General features: G+C 40.8%; 1 protein-coding gene across 2 annotated transcripts in view; it reads right to left on the reverse strand.

Annotated features, from left to right (window-relative positions):
- The window catches only part of AGO2 (argonaute RISC catalytic component 2), a 56,076-nt gene that overhangs the window by 11,064 nt on the left and 23,814 nt on the right, over nucleotides 1-21,198 (reverse strand). Inside the window, exons 4-18 of one of the 2 annotated variants that reach the window (XM_038127313.1) lie at nucleotides 17,805-17,986; nucleotides 16,015-16,151; nucleotides 15,747-15,881; nucleotides 14,508-14,595; nucleotides 13,652-13,799; nucleotides 13,329-13,448; nucleotides 13,076-13,198; nucleotides 11,278-11,411; nucleotides 8,793-8,977; nucleotides 6,827-6,986; nucleotides 4,087-4,177; nucleotides 2,828-3,022; nucleotides 1,540-1,674; nucleotides 661-762; nucleotides 105-304 (exon numbers count right to left, since the gene is read on the reverse strand). In XM_038127313.1, the coding sequence (XP_037983241.1) occupies nucleotides 105-304; nucleotides 661-762; nucleotides 1,540-1,674; nucleotides 2,828-3,022; nucleotides 4,087-4,177; nucleotides 6,827-6,986; nucleotides 8,793-8,977; nucleotides 11,278-11,411; nucleotides 13,076-13,198; nucleotides 13,329-13,448; nucleotides 13,652-13,799; nucleotides 14,508-14,595; nucleotides 15,747-15,881; nucleotides 16,015-16,151; nucleotides 17,805-17,986 (2,135 nt within the window). Of the gene's footprint in view, nucleotides 1-104; nucleotides 305-660; nucleotides 763-1,539; nucleotides 1,675-2,827; nucleotides 3,023-4,086; nucleotides 4,178-6,826; nucleotides 6,987-8,792; nucleotides 8,978-11,277; nucleotides 11,412-13,075; nucleotides 13,199-13,328; nucleotides 13,449-13,651; nucleotides 13,800-14,507; nucleotides 14,596-15,746; nucleotides 15,882-16,014; nucleotides 16,152-17,804; nucleotides 17,990-21,198 lie in introns of both variants that reach the window. The other variant, XM_038127312.1, reaches the window with a different exon arrangement.

The following is a 21,198-nucleotide window of genomic DNA, read 5'->3' on the forward strand; positions in this document are numbered from 1 at the left end:
GTGAGAGCAAATCCACCCTCAAACTGCAGAGCACACCACTGATCCCGGAATTAACAAGCCCCACTGCCTTCCAATTCTGCAAAACTGCAAAACCCTGCACTCACCTATCGTGTTCCTTGTCCACCAGATGGTACCTGGCTCTGAAGGCCACCAGGTGTGCATAGTAGGCCGGGGCAGGGATGGAGACAGAGCGCGTGCAGCGCACGTACGTGTGGCACAGCTGGTAGGTGAGGATCTGCAGCTCGTCCGACGAGAAGCGATTGTCATCCCAGAGCACGTGGTAGTGAGAAGGTCTGCTTGTTCCCTGGAGCCAGAGCACACAGCTCATCAGCACTCCCAAACATCTCCCGAGCTTCCACCTCTGCTGGGAACTGCAGTGAAATGGCCGCTTCCTCAAAACCCACGGGCAGCAGTTCTACACATTCCAGCCAGCTTTTCCTTTAAAAGGCAAACCACCTCCTTCCTTGCTGCCTATCAAACTAATCCCTGCCCCTTTATTGACAGGGCTGTGTTTCTCAAAATTTCACCTCCAAAATGAAACAATGATATTGAAATGCACTTTCATCTTGAAAACCTCAGATCTGACAAAAAGCCATGAGATGAAGTAGCTTTCTACAAACATTAACAGGTAAAGTTACCATGCCACACAAAACGTCTTACCTGAATCCCAGCATGACTACACAGGTAGAAGTCAAACTCTGAGGGGTGGGTGATTTTTGTGTCCACTGTGGTACCAGCTGGAATGTTTCCACTTTTTCCAACCTGTGTAAACAGAAAATGCAAAGACACTGAGGCACAACACAAAGGGTTTTTTTATTTTCAACTGTATAGCCAGGAAAACAAACACAAGAAAAAGATCTATAAAAAGCAGAAAGCGAAGAAGGATGTGCAAAACTGAAATTTAGTTCCAACTGAAAATCTGCAGTGTCTCTACTATGGAGAAAGAAAAAAAGACAAGAGCTGCAAAATCTTCTTAGAAATTAACTAAAAAAGATTTGCTTTTCTGAACAATGTAAAAAGAATTTCCTGCAACTGAGTTGTCAAATTCTTTTCACCTTCCCAGTCCAGAACAGGAGTAACTTTTCCTGTTTATACCTGCAAGGGGACAATCCTTCCTTGTCAGACAGGCCACCTCTTCCCTCAAAATCTCTTCAAAGCAGAATGTCAAAATAGTCTTTACTTTCAAACAATTTAACATCTGTAACCACAGCATTTATTAAAATAACAACCACCTTCATGTCAGCTTTAGGAGTTACTGATTATTGCCTTGAAGCCTAGTGGGGTCCAAGGGCTCCCACAGAGAAGCCTGACAGAAGGAAAAAGAACACAGAAAGCCCAATCTGTGAGTAGAGCTTTGCCATGAGGAACTCTCCATTCTCAGCAACAGCTCCATTCCTGCTCTTGGGGAGACTCCTCTTCACACAAAGGATCAAAAATCAACTTGGGGGAGTCTGATCTCCACCCAGAAAATACCACAAATGAACAGGAATTGGTGACTTGGCTGCCTGCTGGAGCTTTGGGGTCCCAAGCAGAACGTACCCGCTCGTTTTTATCCGTGCAGAAGAGTCTGGTGTGGTGCCTTTTCTGCACCACTATAAATGTGATGCCAGGCTGATAATCCTTCTCCAGTTTAATGCAAGCCTCCCTGATAGCCAGCAGCTCGTGGTGGAGAACCTGGGCCACACACAGAGAGAGGTGGGATCAACATGAACCACTGCCATCATACAAATTCCTCTTCTTTATCTACAGATTTCTTTTATTTATCCACAGATAATTTATCATGTTCCTTCTTGCACTGTCACTCAAGAGTAATGAGATGTCAAATCTTAATTTCTTCCCCTGATGAGGGCAAATTACAACAGCAGTTTCCTGAGCCAGAATAGAGCTGCTTCCATATTTGTTCAGCTCCAAGCACGAGGCTCAGACTAATAACCTGCATGTCAAAATCTCTTTAACTACCAAATACAAATGAACATTTAATTAGGCTGCTGAATACAACAGACTAATTATTTTTCAGACTGGAACAAGGGATAAAATCCAGAAGTGCTCAGCTGCTCTTCCCCAGCTTTGTGCAGTCCTATGCAGGACTACAGACATCAATAATAAGGAAAGTGGAACAAACCAAAAAGCAATTATTTAAACTGTGGGTTAATTGTACATGAAAAATTCAGTGAAAACCAATGATAATTGAAAAGAGAATATATCAAAAGTTCATACAAAGATTATTTTATCAATTCAATTCTAGCAAGTGACCTTTCCTCTCTTCCCCCTGGATTTTGACAAGCTGATTGAATTCTGTATCTTTTATTTACATACATAAATACTGGAAGGAAAAGTGTATATAAATGTCTTTAAAATATATAGAAAAGTATTTAATAAAATATGGTACTAGCAAGCAAACAAAATAAATATGACAAAGGATCTGAAGAGTTTTATCAGAATAAAAATGACTGAAAATCCAATATTTATTAATCCTCTTAAAAAAAAAATGTAATTTTTCTTTACTGTCCAAGATCTATGGGATACAGCCTGACTAATATATCCTAAAGAAGAAAGAGACGTGGAACATAACTTGAGTGCTAAAACTACATTTTTCACTTACAATTCTGTCAGGGAAAATATTTTTAAGGGGAAAAGTACTTTCAAAAGCACATGAAAAATATGCAAACACTCCTCCTGCTTGCTTGGTTAGAATCCAACAAATTTGTTGAGGGAAGATTTGTTGAGGTTATACTTCTTGTAACTCCAACCACATAGAGGTGGAATTTTAAAATTCCATTACTACCACAAAACTACACTATGAGAATTTCAAGAAGACAAGTATCACCTGTTGGAACTGCCCCTCAGAAACACCATCCCTGTAGAAGATGATCCGAGTTGGTTTGAACCTGGTTGATTTGTAGAACTGGATCAGCAGCTCCCTGACCATGGCAGCCAAGTCCTGGATGATTTCCTGGCGGTGCTGCTGCACCCGCACGGTGGCACAGTAACGGTTGGGATGAGCATCCATGCTTCCTACAACCTGGGAAAAAATGCTTGCCATCAAACCAGAGAGCACTAAAATAAAGGTTATTTCATGGGATAACTGCACTGTCTTGAACACTGAGTGGTTGGCATGGCAAAGATGCATTCGAAATGAAAATGCGCTTGGAAACAGCTCTGGGTTTAGTTCACCTGTGGCAGCACACCCTGCTGAAAGAGAAAACTTGTTTTAAATCTAAAAGAGTCATTTCCTGTTTGCACCCACAGGCACTTAAAAACTCAAATACAGTTTGGAGCACTGATGCCATGAAGCCATTAAGATAGTTCAGACTATAGGAGTTTGAACTCTGGGACACCAAGCCCGTTTTTTGGATCTATCAAACTGAAATGGTGATGGACCACAGAAATATCTACACCCTTTATCAAGGGAAGGGATTTTTCTGTTAATGAAATGTTAGCATCCATATCCTGTAAAAGTGGCATGTGACTTAAAAATAAACAAACAAAAAAAACTAAAGAAGTGAGCACATCTCCACCTGGTTTTCCCTGGACACACGGGTGTAACTTTTTAAAACAGATACATAACACCACCAAAGAACTTCATTATTAAACAATCCTGAGCAACCACTACAGGTGTTTGACATAACACAAAGCTAAAGACCATTCCCTGTATTTAAGAAGTACATTTCTAAGAGATTACTGCACATTTTGTGTTTTCTGGAAGCTTGAGTTCCCAGAAACCACAGCTGAGCCAGTTTAGCTCCCTATCAGCAATGAAGAAATTCTGAACATTTCTGAGTGCTGAAGAAGCAGATTTAAACATGCACCAGCTCATTATCAGGCTGCTAATAAATATCAGCTCCCAGAAAAGCTCCTCTGTGTAACAGCAACTCAGGCATTTTACAAGCTAATACACACATTTAAGTAATTAGCATCAGAGCAAGCTCTCTGAAGTTTCAATAAATTCCTGCAGAAAAATAATTTATAATGCTATAATTAGGCAATCAGAAGCAATGGCCCACAAAAGGACTGAAAGCAATAAAATGCATTAGAGCTGAGCAGCAGGAGGGAGCTGGGGGAAAGAGCAGGACACCATTTACTCACTGCAGCAATGGAAGGCTTCTTCCCATCCCCAGCTGGTGGGTGAGTTACATCTGCACCAAGGAATATGACAGGCTGTTGGAATACTGGGGGTCTGGCAAAGAGAAGGGAAATTTGTAAAAGCAGCAAGATTTATGCTTAATAAAGCACATTAAAACTCAAATAAACAGCACTCTGTACTCCTGCAGTGAATTCATCAACAACTGGCACTTGATCAGAGTTGGTCACTTGTTCTGTGGCAGTAATTAAAAATCCTGATTAAGGTTCTCATGCTAAATACTTAGGCAGATTTTTAAAGCACAGCTAATTGTTGCTCTTAATTAAAAATTAGTTTTAAAATATATCTTGTTTTTTCCAACTTGAAGAATTGCAGTTTTTATCAACTGCATCAAATAAAGGAGTAAAAGTTGATCCCTCAGTAACAAATGGCATCTGAGAAAATTTAATAACTGTGTACACATACAGATGCTCTGACAAAATATATTTTTCCTAACAAAAATCTGTCTTGGTAAGGAAGTCCAAAAATAGTAGGCATCAAAGTTATTACTTGCAAAGTAGATTTTTTTTTTAAACTGAGCTTGAAAGTTTTAAACAAATCTTTAAGTTAAGATATTAAACCACTGCCCCTAGAGAGGAACACCAAGGCACTACAACACAGGTTTTAAACTTCAATTCTATTCCTTAATAAAACAATTTCAAACAGGAAATCTTGGGCCACCATAATTTCTTTGTGGAGGAATGGTTAAGAAGATTAATTTATCTGTTTGCAGACCTCCTTTAAAATAAATGGGAAGGTAATGTTGGGGATTAGGCTTTTATTGTTTTGGGGTTTTTTTTTTTGGGTTTTTTTCTCTCTCAGGGAATTTTCTTCCCATTTATTGCCTAAGAAATGATGAATGGACAGTACTTAAGAGCCAAAAGCATAGCTGGGTGTTTTGGAATTCTGTTGATTTTTTGCCGACGTTTGGGTTTTGTTATTGCTGCTATTGTTGCTTTTTTTGTCTACTTTTTTTTTTTCCTAGTAAAAAACTGTTATTCCTTTACCCACATCTTTGCCTGAAAGCCCCCAAAGTTACAATAATTTGGAGGGAGGGGGTCATCTTTTCCATTCCAGGAAGATTCCCACCTTCCTTGGCACTCACCTGTCTCCTAACCCAGCACGGTTTTTGGTGCCCACTGTTGGGCTCCAGGGCATTAAGAGGAAATGATGAAAAAGGAATGATATCTTCTGGGTAACCTAATTTTGTGTGCTGAACACAGAAACCTCCTTAGGCGGTCTAACCTCCCCTGGTTTGGTTGGCACATGTTTGTGGCTACATTTTGTGCTCCCATTTGCAGCTCCTTGTCTAAACACGGATCTTACCACTAAGGCTACTGTGGCTGTCACCCAGTTTGCATGACAGGTCAATAAGGTGAGCAATTCCTGGATTTTAAGCTTCCTCTGGAATGTGGACACATGGCTGTACAACTATCACAGGCTCAGCTCATGTCTGTGGGGTTTCATTAAGAATGGTGCCCATTGTGAGGAAGCACTACAGGGGTCAGTTTTTTCCCCAGTCCTTCATCCATTTCTTTGGATGTACCCCAGCACCTTTCAAAGGGTTCCTATTTTTTTTTTTTTCTAGATGCTGATATCATACAATGGCTGCTGTTGCTGATAGGCCTAATCTATTTAGCATTTAGAGATAAGGTGGGACTGCCTGGGTAACCACCCTGATATCTACCCCAGAGAACAGGGATGCTGCCCTGGGGGGACACTGCCCCACAGCCTGACCCTGCCCCACTGCCCATCTCAGGAATGAAGCACCCAGACTGGATGGGGGTCTGGGAGGAGACAGGCTGGGTGCTGAGGGAATACTGCTCCCCAGCTGGTGGGAAGCCCTCTCTCTCCCTGCCTCGAAGAGGGAAAGCCTGATGGTGCAGCTGTGCAACCCAGAGACGTTCCAGCTGTCCAGGCTCCAGCTGAACCATCCCTGACCCAGGACACAGGTATTGATCAGGTGTTTGTGAGGGAGCCAGGGTCCCTTCTTGTCTGGGAGCAGCTTTTAATGAGTGTAAGAGAGAGGATTGTTCAGAGACAGAATGCAGGATCACCATCACAGAATGGCCTGGCAGACCACTGAGGATGGGATTCAACAACCCAGAGAAGTGCCAGTACTGGAGCTACTTTTTTGGGAGGGATGGACAGCACAGTAACAACCCTGACCTGGCAGGTGCACAGGGCAAATGTTGTGAGCCTGGCACATCCAGGGCCACCCCAGTACTCCACCTTCATGGCAACACTGAATGTGGAGAGACAGTGGGTTCCACAGCCAGAAAACTCAGGAATTTTGAGTCCATGGCCCAATGCAGGCTCATGTCTCCACTGTGGGTAAGAGTCCCAAAAAGAAGAATGTTGACCAAAAGAAAAGGCCCTACTGTTCTAGGTGGTCTCTATTTATTTTTAAAAACTCAGGGCAAATAGAATATTAGAGATTTTTCATTCTAGTGACAGTTGCGTACTTCAGTGGTCAAATCATTAAAACAATACTTTTATTATAAATTTCAACAGAAACAAGTATTCCTCTCCCGTTTTCATAACCTAACTTTTGCAGGACTATTTATTAAAAGCCAAAAGAGTTTGTCTGAAGAGTCACTTAAACCACAGTGCTATGGCTGCAGATAAAAGCTCCCAGTTATCTCAGCATGTCTCGCATTCTCTTTGCAATACAAAAACCTCTTCCCCTTTGAAAGATGAACTTACCTTCCCTGCGGCAGTAGAATGTTATTTACACCTCCTAATTTGACATTTATTTTTAAGCAAAGGTTGGACAGAGTTTGTGGTGTTGTTCTTTGGACGTTTTTCATCTGCACACACTGAGTGGCCATTCCCAGCACCGTGTCGCCAACGCGCTTCACCTCCGCTGCAGAATGAGAAAAACAAAACAAAAAAATTGCAAATTGCAAATCCAGCCATGGAGGAGACTTTAATTCAGTGCCAATTAACTACACCTGGAGTTTTAGTGAAGTGATGCTGAAGCTTAAAAGAACACAATGAAACTTACCCCCAAACCCATCCCCAGTTCTGCTCCGCTTCATCTAACCAGGTCCTAACTGCAATAACTAAAGGCACTGTTGGCTTATATTAACTGAGATGTTTTAAATTAATTCTTATTTTACAATTGTAGCATCATATCATCAGCTCTGGCTAATGATGTGGGCAGTGTGGATAATATTAGGATATCGAGCACTTGTTGCATTATTAAACACTGGAATAGTAACACAAACCTAGCAGCAAAGTGCTGAGCAATATTCGACCAAGCAGTTTGTCAGTTCTTCACTGCAAGTTTTATCACTTGCATAGAAAAGTGGCCAGCTTAGCAGGCAATTGTCCATAAAAAAACTCCAAGAAACTCATTAAGTACTGTACAATTCCAAAGGTTAAATCAAATCCTATTGTTAACAACAAAATTGAGACGTCAAGGCTTTTAGAGACCCACATGCTCTTACACTCAGGGAAGAAATTTAGGCTCCAAGACTGGCTCAGAGAAGATGAACCCCCCCCTTTTTGGCAACAGGAGAGGGAAAGAGCAGGGTGGGAAGAAAAGACAAGACTGTGGGTATAGGAAGTGCAGGGTATGGAAGAGCGTAGGGAGAAAACAAGGAGAGATGATTAGAGGGGGCAGAAATAACTATAATTAAAGATAATGACAAAGAAAGAAGATCAGAGTGGTACCACATCCTCTCAGTGGTTAAGTAGAGGAAAAGAATTCCCTTTTAATGCCAAACAGGAATAGTAAAAATGTCATTTTGCACTGAATTTCCATCGTACAAATTAGAGGTGAGCCACTTCCTTTGCAGGCTGAATTCAAGGGAGGAAAAAAAGCACTATTTCCTTAAGGTTCCTTGCTTAATCTCTTTTCATCTTGTAAGAGATTAATATTAAAGTTGGAAAATTATTTTGTGCTATATTAAAATGGTGAGAGATGGGATAAAACAAATCTGCAGCTGCTTGCTAGATCTGATCCACCAGAGAAGAGTCCACGTAGCTATGGGAGAAAAACAGTGGCTGCTGCTGCAGCTGGGCAAGGTAAGTGAAAAAGGAGGGAGGCAGGACAGGAAAAAAGCAGTCCTGCCTATAGGAAGAGCTGGAAAATGCATGGTTTATGTAAAACATACTAAAACCCATGTGTGTATGCCATGTAAAATGCACCAATTGTCATTGTTTCCAAAAAAATGCTTAGCTTGCTGAATTTTCACTTTCTGTGCACCTGTATCCTTGCAACCCGACTTAAAAAATTGAAATTATAAGAAAAATAGACAGAAATCTCCTTCACTCAATATTTTTTGCCAAAGGCAGATTGTTTGAGTAAGCAAATGTGTTCTAAAAGCTAAAAGAGTTCTTAAAGTCATTACTTCTTCGGTCACTTGGAATGTTCAGCACACAAGTTTTATTAAGCACATTATAATCCACTGCCTATCCATGCCAATCTCACCAAAGCCCTGTGTTGGCTTTCTCAAATGCAACCAGCGAGGAGAGTGGGGAAAAACAAAAGCATAGAAGACATACTGAAAATATGTTTTAAAATAGGTCTTAATATAAAACATCACACAGCACAGTCCTTAACTGGAATTTACAGAGTTAAACCAGCATTAAACCTCTCTCATTTGGACAGCTCACAAAAAACACACAAAACTGTGACTGAAGTGCACCATTTCCACTCACTGACCATAGACTGGTGTTTTTCCTGGCAAAATGACCACGACAAGCTGCAGCCCTGTGTAAGTGTTCTTGAGGTGTCTGAACATGGGCTCCACGCTGTCGGCTCCCTGGGCGTATTTACAGAAGCAGGGCTGCCCCTGGATTGGCATTCCAGCATCCCTGGAAATCTTCCTCAGCTGTTCTGTGAAGGACCTGGACAAGGCACATAAATACATTACATTATCAGACAGTCAGAACCCATCTTGATTTTTGATCTTATTTTTAATGGAACAATCCTGTTAAACTTGCAGAGTTGTGCTGCCCAAAAACCTGGGAATTTTGCCCCAAGTGCCTCTTTAATTGACAATGCCTGTGTAGTCACTGAAGACAAGACAAATATGCTATAAAAATAACAACATCAATGAAAAAAACTCATTTCCAAAGCAAATTCTACCTTATTTCTATGGGAAATAGAGGATAAAATACTTTTTGCAATAATAACAATTTGGCATAGCCTGCTCTAATATAATTCCATCTGTTACCACCAGAGAAAGGGCTGGAATTATTCTTTTTTCTCCTCATGATGAAAACAACCAACAGAAATTACCAGCAATTGTCTCAGTGAATTGCTTTAGCATCCATAATAATGCACAATTTCATAGATAACAGAGAAAATGTGTATGCTGGTGGTGAAGGCAAACCTCCTCCTAGGCTGGTGGAAAAAAAGTCACCCTTTGATGGAAGTGGTCGGATATGGAGACAGCCAAATTTCTTCAGAGGCTTCCACCTGAGAGCCTTTTTAGCTCACTGATAAAAGCCCTTTTTATTAACTTGGAGTGGGTACCCCTCCACAATTGTCTAAAATATTGCTCATCTCCACCACAGGGTGCCAGGGTATCACTGACTGAGAGGGTCTGAAGATTTAGCTTCTTCCAAACCTGTTGTTAACTTGCATGAATCATAAAAGCCTGTGAGCTTCAGCCCTGCAGCCTGAGGCTCCTTGCAAAAAATGGGTGTTTCCTCTGGAAAAAGAAGTACTCACTAGAGCAGAGTCAGTGGCAGAACATCTCCCCATCCCTGGGAGTGTTCAAGGCCAGGCTGGATGAATCATGGAGCAACCTGGTCTAGGGGAAGGTGTCCTTGCCTGTGGCAGAGGGTTTGGAACAAGATGATCTTTAAGGTCCCTTCCAACCCAAACCCTTCTGTGATTTCAACATTCAAGTCTGAAACAAGTCAGGGTTTGAGCCTTTTAAAGCCCATCTGGAGTACAGTGCCTACTGTAGGAAAGAAAGGTTCTCTCTCTGTCCCCAAGAGGTAAAGCAGGATGATTTTGAAGACTTCTTGAGCATTTGGAAGTGTTTACTCTGATGAATCAGCAGCATTCGAGTTCCAACTTGATCAACAAGATGTAACAAGAGGCCACAAGATGGAACAGGATGCAGACATTTTCCTGGCTTGAAGCAATGTCCTTTCATGGTAAATACAAACTCATCCTTTACCATCCAAATAATTTTATTTTGGCTCATTATGTTGAAGACTTCTGACCGTTTCTCAAACTGAGTAACCTGGCTTACACAGCATTTCCACTAGAAGAAACATCATGGAAGGGAAAAGTTCTCTGGCAGCCCAGTTCTTGACGTGTGCCTGGAGAGAAGTTCCTCCCTTCCTCTTACAATGGGCAGTAAAAAGATTCCCACTGTTTGTTCATCACTTGTAAGGGAAAAATTCCCAAGCTGTTTAGCAAAGTATGTGAAGGAACAGTGCCATGGCAATGCCACGGGTGTGAGCAATCCCTGCCTTGCATTCACCTCCCCGAGAGCAGCTGAGTCACTGCCAGGGCAGCTCCACAGGCTGCACTCGTCCATGCATGAAGGGAAAGCAGCTGCACATGGAAGGAGGGATCAGACATGGATCTGGGCCTGCACACCTTCCCTGAGCCAATGGCAGATGTCACTGTAACAACAGTCTTGGAACAATCCTGTCCCATCCAAATATAAAAACCCAATCTGGAAGTTTCATTCAAACACTTAAAGCAATAGAATAACCAGTCCTACCCATCTGGCAAATACAGCAACTTGCACATTCCAGAAACTCGGAAGAGGAAAAGGTTTTGGACAAAAAAAATTTCCTTTCAAAGAAATTCTACATGAATAAATCTACTCCATATAACCAGGAAAGGAACCTAAGAGAGCACACATGTTAGCTGTCACTCTTGAGAAACACTCAGTGATAAACACCCATCATTGCATCATTTCTGTTATCTTAAACCCTGTCCTAAGGCCTCACAGGTCAGAAACCTGCCATAAAGCAGAAATGGCTTTTGTTGAGTCTTATTTGGAGGATTTCCTGATGCTGGCATTGAAATCAGACTGGCATCATTCAAAACACAAAGACAGAAGATGCATTGCTGTATGTTAAACAATTTAATCAAAAAATATGTTCTCAATAACAGTGAAATCATGACATTTGCATCCTTAATAAATGATAAAATCACCACCTTACACAACACTTACTTAAGATGAACTTCAGTGCACTGGCGCTGGGGAGCAAAGCAGGCAATTGCCCAAACCTTTATTTCAATTCCAGTGTGAAATTGTTTATTCCTCATGTCCCAGACACCTTGCACTGGTGTAGCAATTGCTTTATTCTGGAAGTGGAAGGTAAAAATTAAACATTAATGCAAAACTTGAATGATGCTAAACAAAAATTAGCTTTGCTTCTACTTCCCTCCAAGTGGCAGGTGATTTATACTCTCAGGTTGCTCTCTCCCCTGTACAAACATCCATCCATCTTATAATAATCATTTTATCACTGTAGCCAGACAGCTCCTTAGCCAGGTGAAAAATAAAACTCACATTGTTCATTTTTATTGCTGATCATTGCCTTTGGTAGCATTTATCAGCAGCAAATAAAAGTTATATATGGAAAGTAAGATTCATGCTTGGTATGGAATGTTAAAAGAATCTACTTTTTTACAGTGATTTTACAACTGCTCAGTGAACTTCCCAAGGGAAAGTTAATTTAAGTACTATGAATATTTTACACATCACTAAGTGGAGACAAATAGTGGTTCAATGTCACTCACACTACTCCAGTAAACATGTGAACAAGCTGAGAAAGGTGATCAATTATTCAACTTGGACCTGCCCAACACTTTTATTTCTCCCACCAAGCAGATATTACTGGGATGGATTATCTAGAGGACAAGGGATGTGATAAAGCAGCTAAAGTAATTCTGGTGATGTTAATTACCTTAATAAATACTGATAGATGCTTTAAGCAAGTTACTGTGATGTCTTCCTTCTCACCTAGCAACAACAACTAAAGCTTCTGGGCATTTTTCAGGACACACCCTTGAATCTGATAATGGATTTTGCAAAGAGTTGAGTGTGCTGAAGGCAGTGCCTCCCCCAATATGACTTTCAAACCTTCATCTGCCATTAAGTTCCCCCAGCCTGCTGGTGCCAGAATAGCTCATGAAAGCAGTCCCCTAATCAGGGGTACCTTAACCTGCCAGGGAAGGGAGGTTTGAGCTAATTTGCCTGAGTCGCCTGAAGAATTTTAGGCAGGAAACTCAAGATTCTCTCCCATTATGGGTTTGGAGGCACCAGTCTGCTGTGCACAGGGACAGGATTATATTCAGCTGGCAATGCGTGATCTGAAGAGATTCATCAAAAGCCTCCACAAATGAAATTATCCCAGTTCTTAAAGCCTTCATCTTGCAAAAAGTCACAGTATATAACTGATGGAAAATCCTGTTTCTCAAGCTTTTTTACAAAGATATCACAGGAGAAAGATTCACAGAAAAGCCATCTGAAAAGCTATTGTAAAATAAAAACCTGTGGGCAAATATTCCAAACAGGAACAGACAGCTCTGGGGAAAGACTGATAGAGAAGATACCTGAAGACAGCTGCCTTAAGCACAGTTGCTCCACCCAGCATATTCAAAACCAGCCAGAAGTTCACAAATATTTCAGCATATTTTCAAATATATACAATGATAATTGAAATAGTCTTTGTTCTTCTTCATACAGATTGATTTGAACCACTATTTGAAGGCTGCTTCTTACGACACACAATGAATGAGTGTTTGAGGCAAAAAAGGCATTTCTAACCCAGCTTTACTTTCCAAAATAAACCAGCAATTGAAAGAGATGCAAATCGGCCAATATATTTAAGAACTTTGAGAACCTGAATTTAAATTTTGAACAACACACCCATGCCAGCCCTCTGATTGCATACAACACAATTAATTTAAAATAACCACATTACAGAGGCCATCACAGACTGCAGAGAACCCACTGGACATACCCTGCCTCCATAGAGGATGGAGGGAGGCTGAAGGACTCTGCCAGTCACATCTGTCATTTCATCCTTGACCATGATCCCAAACTCCCGGACGTAAGGGTCTGTGTTGAAACTGGCACTCCGCATCTGAAATGATCAAAATGGACAAAACCAACCTCATAACCTGCGTGCAGTGCACGAGCACATCAGCACCTGCTAAAGGTGAGCAAAATCAAGCCCATTCCTACACCTGCCTCGTGTCTGGCACAACACTCACCAATTTGCTGATCTCTTCCTGCCGGTCCGGGGCTGATCTGGCAGTGGCTCGAATCATAGTGGAAGTCTGATTGTCAGTCAGTTTCTTTATGCATCTTTGTCCTGCCACTATGTTGCACACCTGAAATATCCCCACAGAAAGAAAATTAAACACAGTCCAATTTATTTTTTTTTTAGGCTCGTGGCTTCTCTTTCACTGATGCACCACAGAATTTCTCAACATTTGGCTGCTCAAAAAACAGTCTGCCAACATTTGAACCCTTTTTCCCCTCTGACCCCCTTCCCCCAGCCCCAAAATACAGAATTCCCTATGAGTTTACTTGCCTCCAGAGGAAGGTATGTGTGTTTCTGCTCCTGTCCAACTTGTAAACATGGAAGGTGAGGGTAGCGTAAAACTAATTTATGCCTGTCCTTAAAATACTGAGCTACAGTGCATTCAACTGTCTGTCCATTCTCCTGCTGAAGTGGGAATCTGTTGGAATGCAAACATGGAAAGCAGCTATTACTTCATGCAAAATGCTTCCCCCACAGCTCCTCAGTACATTTCTTGGCACAAGTTAAGCTTATTGAAGGAGGATGAAACAAAGCCCAAACAATTAAAAACCAGATTCAGATACTGATCAGTTATCTTCTTGTAAAAAGCTGATATCAGTTTTGTTATATTGCTTCCTTAAAAATGGGAACCACTGTCTCCATATTCAAGTTATCTGCAAATCTCTGGTTGGTAGTTAAACTTTTTTTCCAGAGGAAAAAGAGATTACAAATAAGCAACATCAGGAGGCTGATCCCAACTGGCACTACTTTTCTATTCCAGTTGTGAGAAACATCAGGCTACAAACAGGACACCCTGTCCTTCCAATTAAAAAAAAATCCATAAATGACAGAAAAAACCCCAACCAACCAAAAAAGCCTCCCAGATCTAAAACAGAGCAATTGGTTCAAATGCCATGATACTCATTACAGTATAAAAATAGAACAAAAAGAACAGCAAAATTGGGAAAATACTTTGAGGTATATTTAAGGAATTAACCAAACAAAGCATCATTTTTCAAGGTAACTTTTCCCACCTCAGTAAGGCAGGCAAGGAATTTTTCCAGCCTGAGACCAAATATATACTTAAAAAGGAGGAAAATACTACCTGAGACCAAACATATGCTTAATAAGCAGAAATATACTTTACGTTTGGTGACTTGCTGGTCGTCTGGTGACATTGCACACTCTGTACTTCCTTTTCATTTGTCCACAGTGTGTTATCTCCACCTTCAGACCTAAAAATTGGAAAGCACAAATCACTGTTTCTCCAAAATCATGGTGTCAGCCCTAAACTGCTACACAAGACCAGTTAAGCAGAGTAATAAAGCCATTCTATTTAGCCCCGAAGGGTAGCCCAGACAGAACTCAAAAAGCAACTTACAGTCTTAAAATTCAAAACTCCTGAGCTTCAGCCAAAGTTCAACACAGAATTTCAGAGGCAAGATGAAATCCCAAAGGCCCCAGAGGACACAGATGACGCTGAGCACATTCTGCAAATTCCAGTGCTGTACCTCTAAGGAAGCCCAGGATGGGGAAAGGACAGAAAGGGCACACAAGCTCCTTGAAACAAAACCCCTTATTTATACTTTCTGTCTAAACATATGGGGTCTGTAAGAGCTCCAACTCTTGCAGCCCTGCCTGAGCTAATGAACTGGGGATGTGGGTGGAGTGGAATCCCCAAACAGCCTCTCTAGGAGCTCATGGGAATGAGGCCACAGGCAAGCAATTTGGTGCCTGATTATCCTTTCAAAACACAACCAATGCAAACTCAGGATTTATTCATACTTTCCTTGCTAATTTCTAGTCGGGTAAAGATAATTTTGTTGATTTTTTTTTTTTTTGGAAACATGAAAGGAAGATGCAGGATGGATTCATGGATTTATTCTTTTTAAACTTGCTTGCTTTCTGCCAAGAGTATCAGGAAGGAAGGATCTCCATTTTTGCAGAGGAAGCCTCCAGTGAACAAAACCAGTAAGATTTCTTCCTCCTGTTTCCTTTGATTCAGACACTACACACTAGAATAATTTGTTATTTATTCCAGGAGAGTATATGCAGGACAGATGCCCAAGTATGCAAAAACACACTGCTAAATTATTAGTAAAATCTGAAATATGAAAAAGCTGGTATCAATAATTGGAAAAATTTAAGATTGGCTAATTAAAAAAAACATGAAATCCCAGTCTTTGTAAACATTTAGAAATCATCAGATCAGGAACTGGAACATTTTTTGTCATGAAACTGGGATTGGTACTACTGATATGTTTCAAAAGCAAAAAATATTATTTTTTTTGTCTCCCCATAAGGCAACTGCTGTAGAAAATATTTAGAACACATAGTGGTAACATATCAGACAGAATAAAGCAGCTGTATATAATTTCCTCATTACCTTTTATTTCTTTGGTAAACTTTACCCTTTGGGAATCTGTCAGAGGTTTTTGTTGTTCTTCAATACTTTTGAAGTCCAGAACTTCACAGACAAACTCAATAACTGGCTGTGCTTTGTAAAATGCAGTTGCAGACACTGCAGACAAAAACATTAACTGTGTGTTACAACAATACAGAGGAAATTCTTAGGAAATTCAACAAATGGAATTAAAATTGTGCCTTTCCATTAAGGAGCAAGAAGAAACAAGAAAATACTTCCTAGTACCTACCATCAATATTTAGCATCATTTTCCATAATGAAGGTCTGACTGACTGATGGAAGCCAAACCAAACTTCTCTGCCACCACCCAAAGGATTTGAGCACCCCTCTGATGCTGTAAAGAAAGATCTCCCCACAGGAGTATACCTGCAAGAAAACAAATAAATTCACATCAGAAAACTAAAGCAAAAATTGCAAGAAATCCATAACTAATGTTTTCACAAAAGCACAGAAATGTCAGTGTTTAAAATTACCAGTAATCTGAGATTCCTGGCAAGACTCAGGTTACACCTGTCAAAACCCAGCTTGTCACAGTAAGAAACTGGCTATTACTCAGGTTTAAATTTAATATATCTACTAATTCCAACAAAAAAGCATCAATAGCTTTTTATTTGTATCCTATTAAAGCTTCAGCTGTGCCTACATAAAAAAATTAATTAGAAGTCTCTGCTATTAAAACACCAAGGTAACAATCTCTCCTCATACTCTGAATTGCAGACTTTATGTGAGGGTAAATCAGTGATCTAACAAATATTCCTGATCCATCTTTCATCTTGATAATTAAGCACTGCAAACTTAATAGCAAACAAATAATATCCAGAGCCAATGTGCTCCTCTGAACAAAGCTGTGTGACATTCTGGGCTGTTTCTGTGCTGTAAAACCTGATTAAAGTAATTTTATGGGTTTTTATCCTAAATTTGAGGATAAAGTCAACATAAGGCTATTTTAAAACACTGACATATATTTAACTCATATTGCCTGTTTAGAGCTTGGATATGGGAAAGTTCAGCCCTACTAAACTTTGTTCTTTGCTTTCTAATTAAATATAATTTGCACAGTGATCTTAAGTGACTTGTGTCATGGCAGCAGAATTAAGCCCAGTATCTCTTGGGTGAGACTGAAAATGCTGTAGGTCCCACTTGAAAAACAAACAAATAACTTCCAAGTTTTTCTATCCTATCAAAATAGCCACACAGGGTGACATTCATGTCCCCCAGCACTGCAACCTTTACACAAAATTGGCAATAAACATCCAAGGACACACAGGAACAGAGTAAGAAGTTGTTTTAAATCCACCTTTCCACATCTACCGTGGCATTCACATTCTCTGATAAAATCCCTTCACCCGGGAGTTTTCTCCTGGGAAGCTGAGAAGCCTCAGAGAAAAGGAAAACAACTCTTATCTCATTTGCTTCTCCTCTGTTTTGTTCCTGTGGAATGTGTTTGGAGATTGTTTCATTGGATTCTCGTGTGAGTTGTTTTGACTCTTTGGCCAATCCAGGGCCAAGCTGTGTTGAGACTCTGAGAAGGAGTCACGAGTTTTCATTATTATCTTTTTAGCATTTAGTAAGTATCCTTTCTGTATTCTTTAGTATAGTATTCTTTAATATAATATAGTATTAAAAAGTAATAAATTAGCCTTCTGAGAAAATGGAGTCAGATTCATCATTCCTGCCTTCGTTGGGGCGTTATTTCCCAACAAATACAATAATCTACCAACTTCCAAGCACTTCCCACTTGGGGAGAGCCTCCTTCTCCAAGGCTAGAGAGGGAAGAGGGAGATGGCAGAGCCCCCCGGACCTGGGAGCACACAACCATGGGGCCAGCCTGACAGCTCTGGGGAAAGGTTCTCGTGCCCAAGCTGGAGGCTCCTGATCCCACCAGGTGACCAGGGAAACACCGACAGCCTCTTGCCTGAGCCTGCCATTGCCACACAGCCACAACTGCCACACAGACTGCCCAAAGAGCCACCAAAACACCCAAGTCACACCTAAAGCACCTCAAGGGCTTTCTCTCACCTCATGGAAGGCAAGTGCCTCATGACCACATCCAGGGCCTGGATGGTCTCGAACGGGACGCTCGGCAGCCGGCCAGAGAGAGCATCATGTAAAGCCTGCAAGCTCACACAGGACATCCACTTGATGGCCACCTTAAATATTCTGTCCTTTCCCTCTCCTGGCAGCGTGACCTCCAGCTCCACCTGCAACAATGCCAAACAACAAACCAAGATGATTCTTTCCATTGGAAGGAGGGAAATCAGAAGGGACAATGGATTCCTCAGGACAACGCCGGGAAGCAGGTGAGGAGACAAAAAGCAAGGATGAAGCAACACCACGCATTAGGCACAGCCTCCTTTTACAGCTCCATCTTCCCCCAGGGGTATTTCAGAAGCCTGGAGGGCTTCCCAGCTGGCAGCTATCTCCTCTGTGAGGCAACACTGGAACTTGGAGGTGCTCGTATCAACGGGGAGGTCTTGGTGAAGATCCCATAACCAGATTTCAGATCCCCAACGCGCCCCAGCGCGTCGCTGCTCGTGTCAGTTCCTGCATGCCCAAAATAAAGCATGGGGTGTCACCACCCGCCAAGACTCATGAATTTCTGGTATTTGCTCTCGAGAGCACTAGAGTGCTTTACATACTGTTGCTGCAGACACAGCTCAAACAAGAGAAGAAAGGAGCTTGAAAAGAGAAAAAAAAACATTATCAATCACCCAAACAAAACAGAAAACCCACAAAAGCCACCAAGCCAAAACTGTTACTTTTAAAGTAAGAAAAGAAAGAATAAACTACAACCCCCCATGCCAGCAATGGTATCAGGTAGGAAATAGGGGCACTTCTTTGCCATGGTATGCCCTACTTTAATTTTTTGTCTAAAAAACTGTGGCAAACATTGTGGTAAATTACTTCAGCCAATTACTTGTAATTATTTGTAATGCTGATTTCTTCTCTTTCTTAAAACAAAGGAAGTCTGAGCACCAAAGTTTTTAAGCCGACTAAAATTAAGGCTTGTCTGAAATGATCAGGAGGTCTGGAAGTGACTACAAGAAATAACAAAATCAGAGTATCCTTTGTGCTGGATACAAACAGAAACGTTGCATTTTCCCTGCTAGGGAGCTTGCAATTTAAATCTAAAAGGCATTCACTTAAGAGGCAAGGTGTAATTAGCAAAAATAATAGATGGCTAACAGCAAACTAATATCTGCCAGCATTTCGTCTCTTGCAACAATTTGCTTCTTTGGTCCAAAAATAGGAAGGAAATATAAAACACAAATAAGAAGTCCTCCTATGTGCCCCCAAAAATGAGTAGACCATCTCTAGCAGGCACTCAAAATTATTATTACAGCTGAATCCCTCCTCCAGCACAAACACCATTCCCCAGGGAGACTGGAGCAGAGGAAGGAGCTGCACAGCTGTGGGAGGGCAGTGGGAACTGAGTCTAATCCTGGGGTCACTGCTGTGAGTCTGGCCCAGGTCAGCCCTGCTCAAAAAAGCTGTGCAAAGAAACTTTGCTGTGATCTTCAGCTCACACAGGCTGAAAACTTTCCATGAAGCCTTTTTTCCACCACACCATCAAAAAGTTCTCAACTTGCATCTCGTTTACAGCAGATGGAAGATGTTTGCCACACCTGACCTGCATTTTCCTTTAAATCTCTCCTCCAAATCAAGTTTCACCATTCCTGCTTGAGCAACCTGGTCCAGTGGAAGGTGTCCCAGCCCATGGCAGGGCTAGGAGCAGGGTGGCCTTAAAGGTCCCTTCCCACCCCAACCACTCTATACTTATTCCCAATACTGCAAACACACAACTCATCTGATTATTGAATGCTTTGGTGCCCTAATCTAAAAAAAAAAATACTTAATTTTACTTTTTTTCCTCTCCTCGTATCAATTTACAAAACTCCTTCACCATGATGGAATGGGAGATGAAGAGAAACCTGTGCTGCAGTACCCTTGTCCCTGGTGGAAATAAAAGGCCCAGGATTGAAGAATTTCTATTCCAGGTGCCCAACTGCAAATACCAGTAAAAGTTAACAGAGCTGTGACTGCTGAATTTGGCCCCAAACAGTTTTTGCTGCGGGGTCTAATTCCAAATTAGTTGAATTAGGAGTCACTGCTAAAATAAGTAAGGTTTCAATAAAACTTACCCGTGTTTCTTTTTTTTTTTTTTTTAATTAAATATCTCACCCTATTAAAAAAAATCATGAAAATATTAAAAAAAAAAGTCCCTTATCCACATCCCACATCCAAAAGCTCACTTTTAGGCACTGCTAATCAGAATTTTTCCTCTCTCAGTAATATTTTATTTATCCCACTCTGTACTTCTGAGGACAAATGAACACTCTCATGTTTGGCAAAGTAAGCAAAATATGAAAAAATTAGGACAAAGTAGTCTCAGATGGTAATTTTACCATGTCCTTTACTATTAGGGATAAATCCTAAAGCAAAATACAAGATCTGTTTTCTTGTATTCTCTATTCCCAAATAAATGTCAGGATGCTACCTGGTCAACCCACTGCTAAACTGCAACAGAGTTGACAATTTTGCAGCTAAGGGAGCTGAATGAAAGGGATTTTACTGTCAGGATGTGAAAAAATCATTAAGCCTGTAGAAAAATTTCAAAGTTATTCTTAAAAAGAATCATTCTTGAAGCTGATGTGGTCTGAATGACTCACACAAATCAGCATTTTCACTGTTAAAAAAAAAATTTAAACCTGACCATGTGTTTCTGAGGAATTCTTAGTATTTCTTCTTCTCCATAAAATAAATGCAACATCACATGATTATTTTATCATGCTCAGAGCACACAATGTACCTTTTCTCCATTAATCCAAGAGCTTTTCCTTCCCAGGGATTCAGAGGAAAACAGATTAACAACAAGCTATGGATGTAGGCAAGAGCTCTACCTCTGTCATGTGCAGAGTCTTTAGCAATACTTCAGAAAGACAAACTCAGAGAGGCAAGTTTGTGGCCACAGTCAGGATTAACATTTTCCTTCTGGAAAAGGGAATAGCAGCAGGATTTCTGTACCAAACTGCTGCTCTGTTCATTCCTAATTACTGTTTTTCTAATAAAAGACTAATGAAGATGTAGCTTAAGACAGATCAGTTGCTCTTGAATCTCACTAGGTGAGAAAACTTCAGAGTTCAGGTAAAATTAAATTCCAGCTTTTAATGCAGAAGGATAATTTAGGGAAATACACAAGCAAAGCAGGAATTGAATACAAGGCTGCAGTTAGAGGTGACCTGGGTTTGCTGTGTAGAACCTACAAGGAAAGAGGAGATTTTTAATATCTTCCTACCTTGTCAGTGTGCTAAACACTTCCTTCTTCTCAATAAGTACAAGTAAAAACTAAGAAAATATCATGTGAATATTTACATATTCCATATTTGTTCTAAAAGGTCTAAACAAATAAAGA

This window comes from Motacilla alba, chromosome 2 (assembly GCF_015832195.1).
Source record: "Motacilla alba alba isolate MOTALB_02 chromosome 2, Motacilla_alba_V1.0_pri, whole genome shotgun sequence".
Lineage (NCBI taxonomy): Eukaryota > Metazoa > Chordata > Aves > Passeriformes > Motacillidae > Motacilla > Motacilla alba.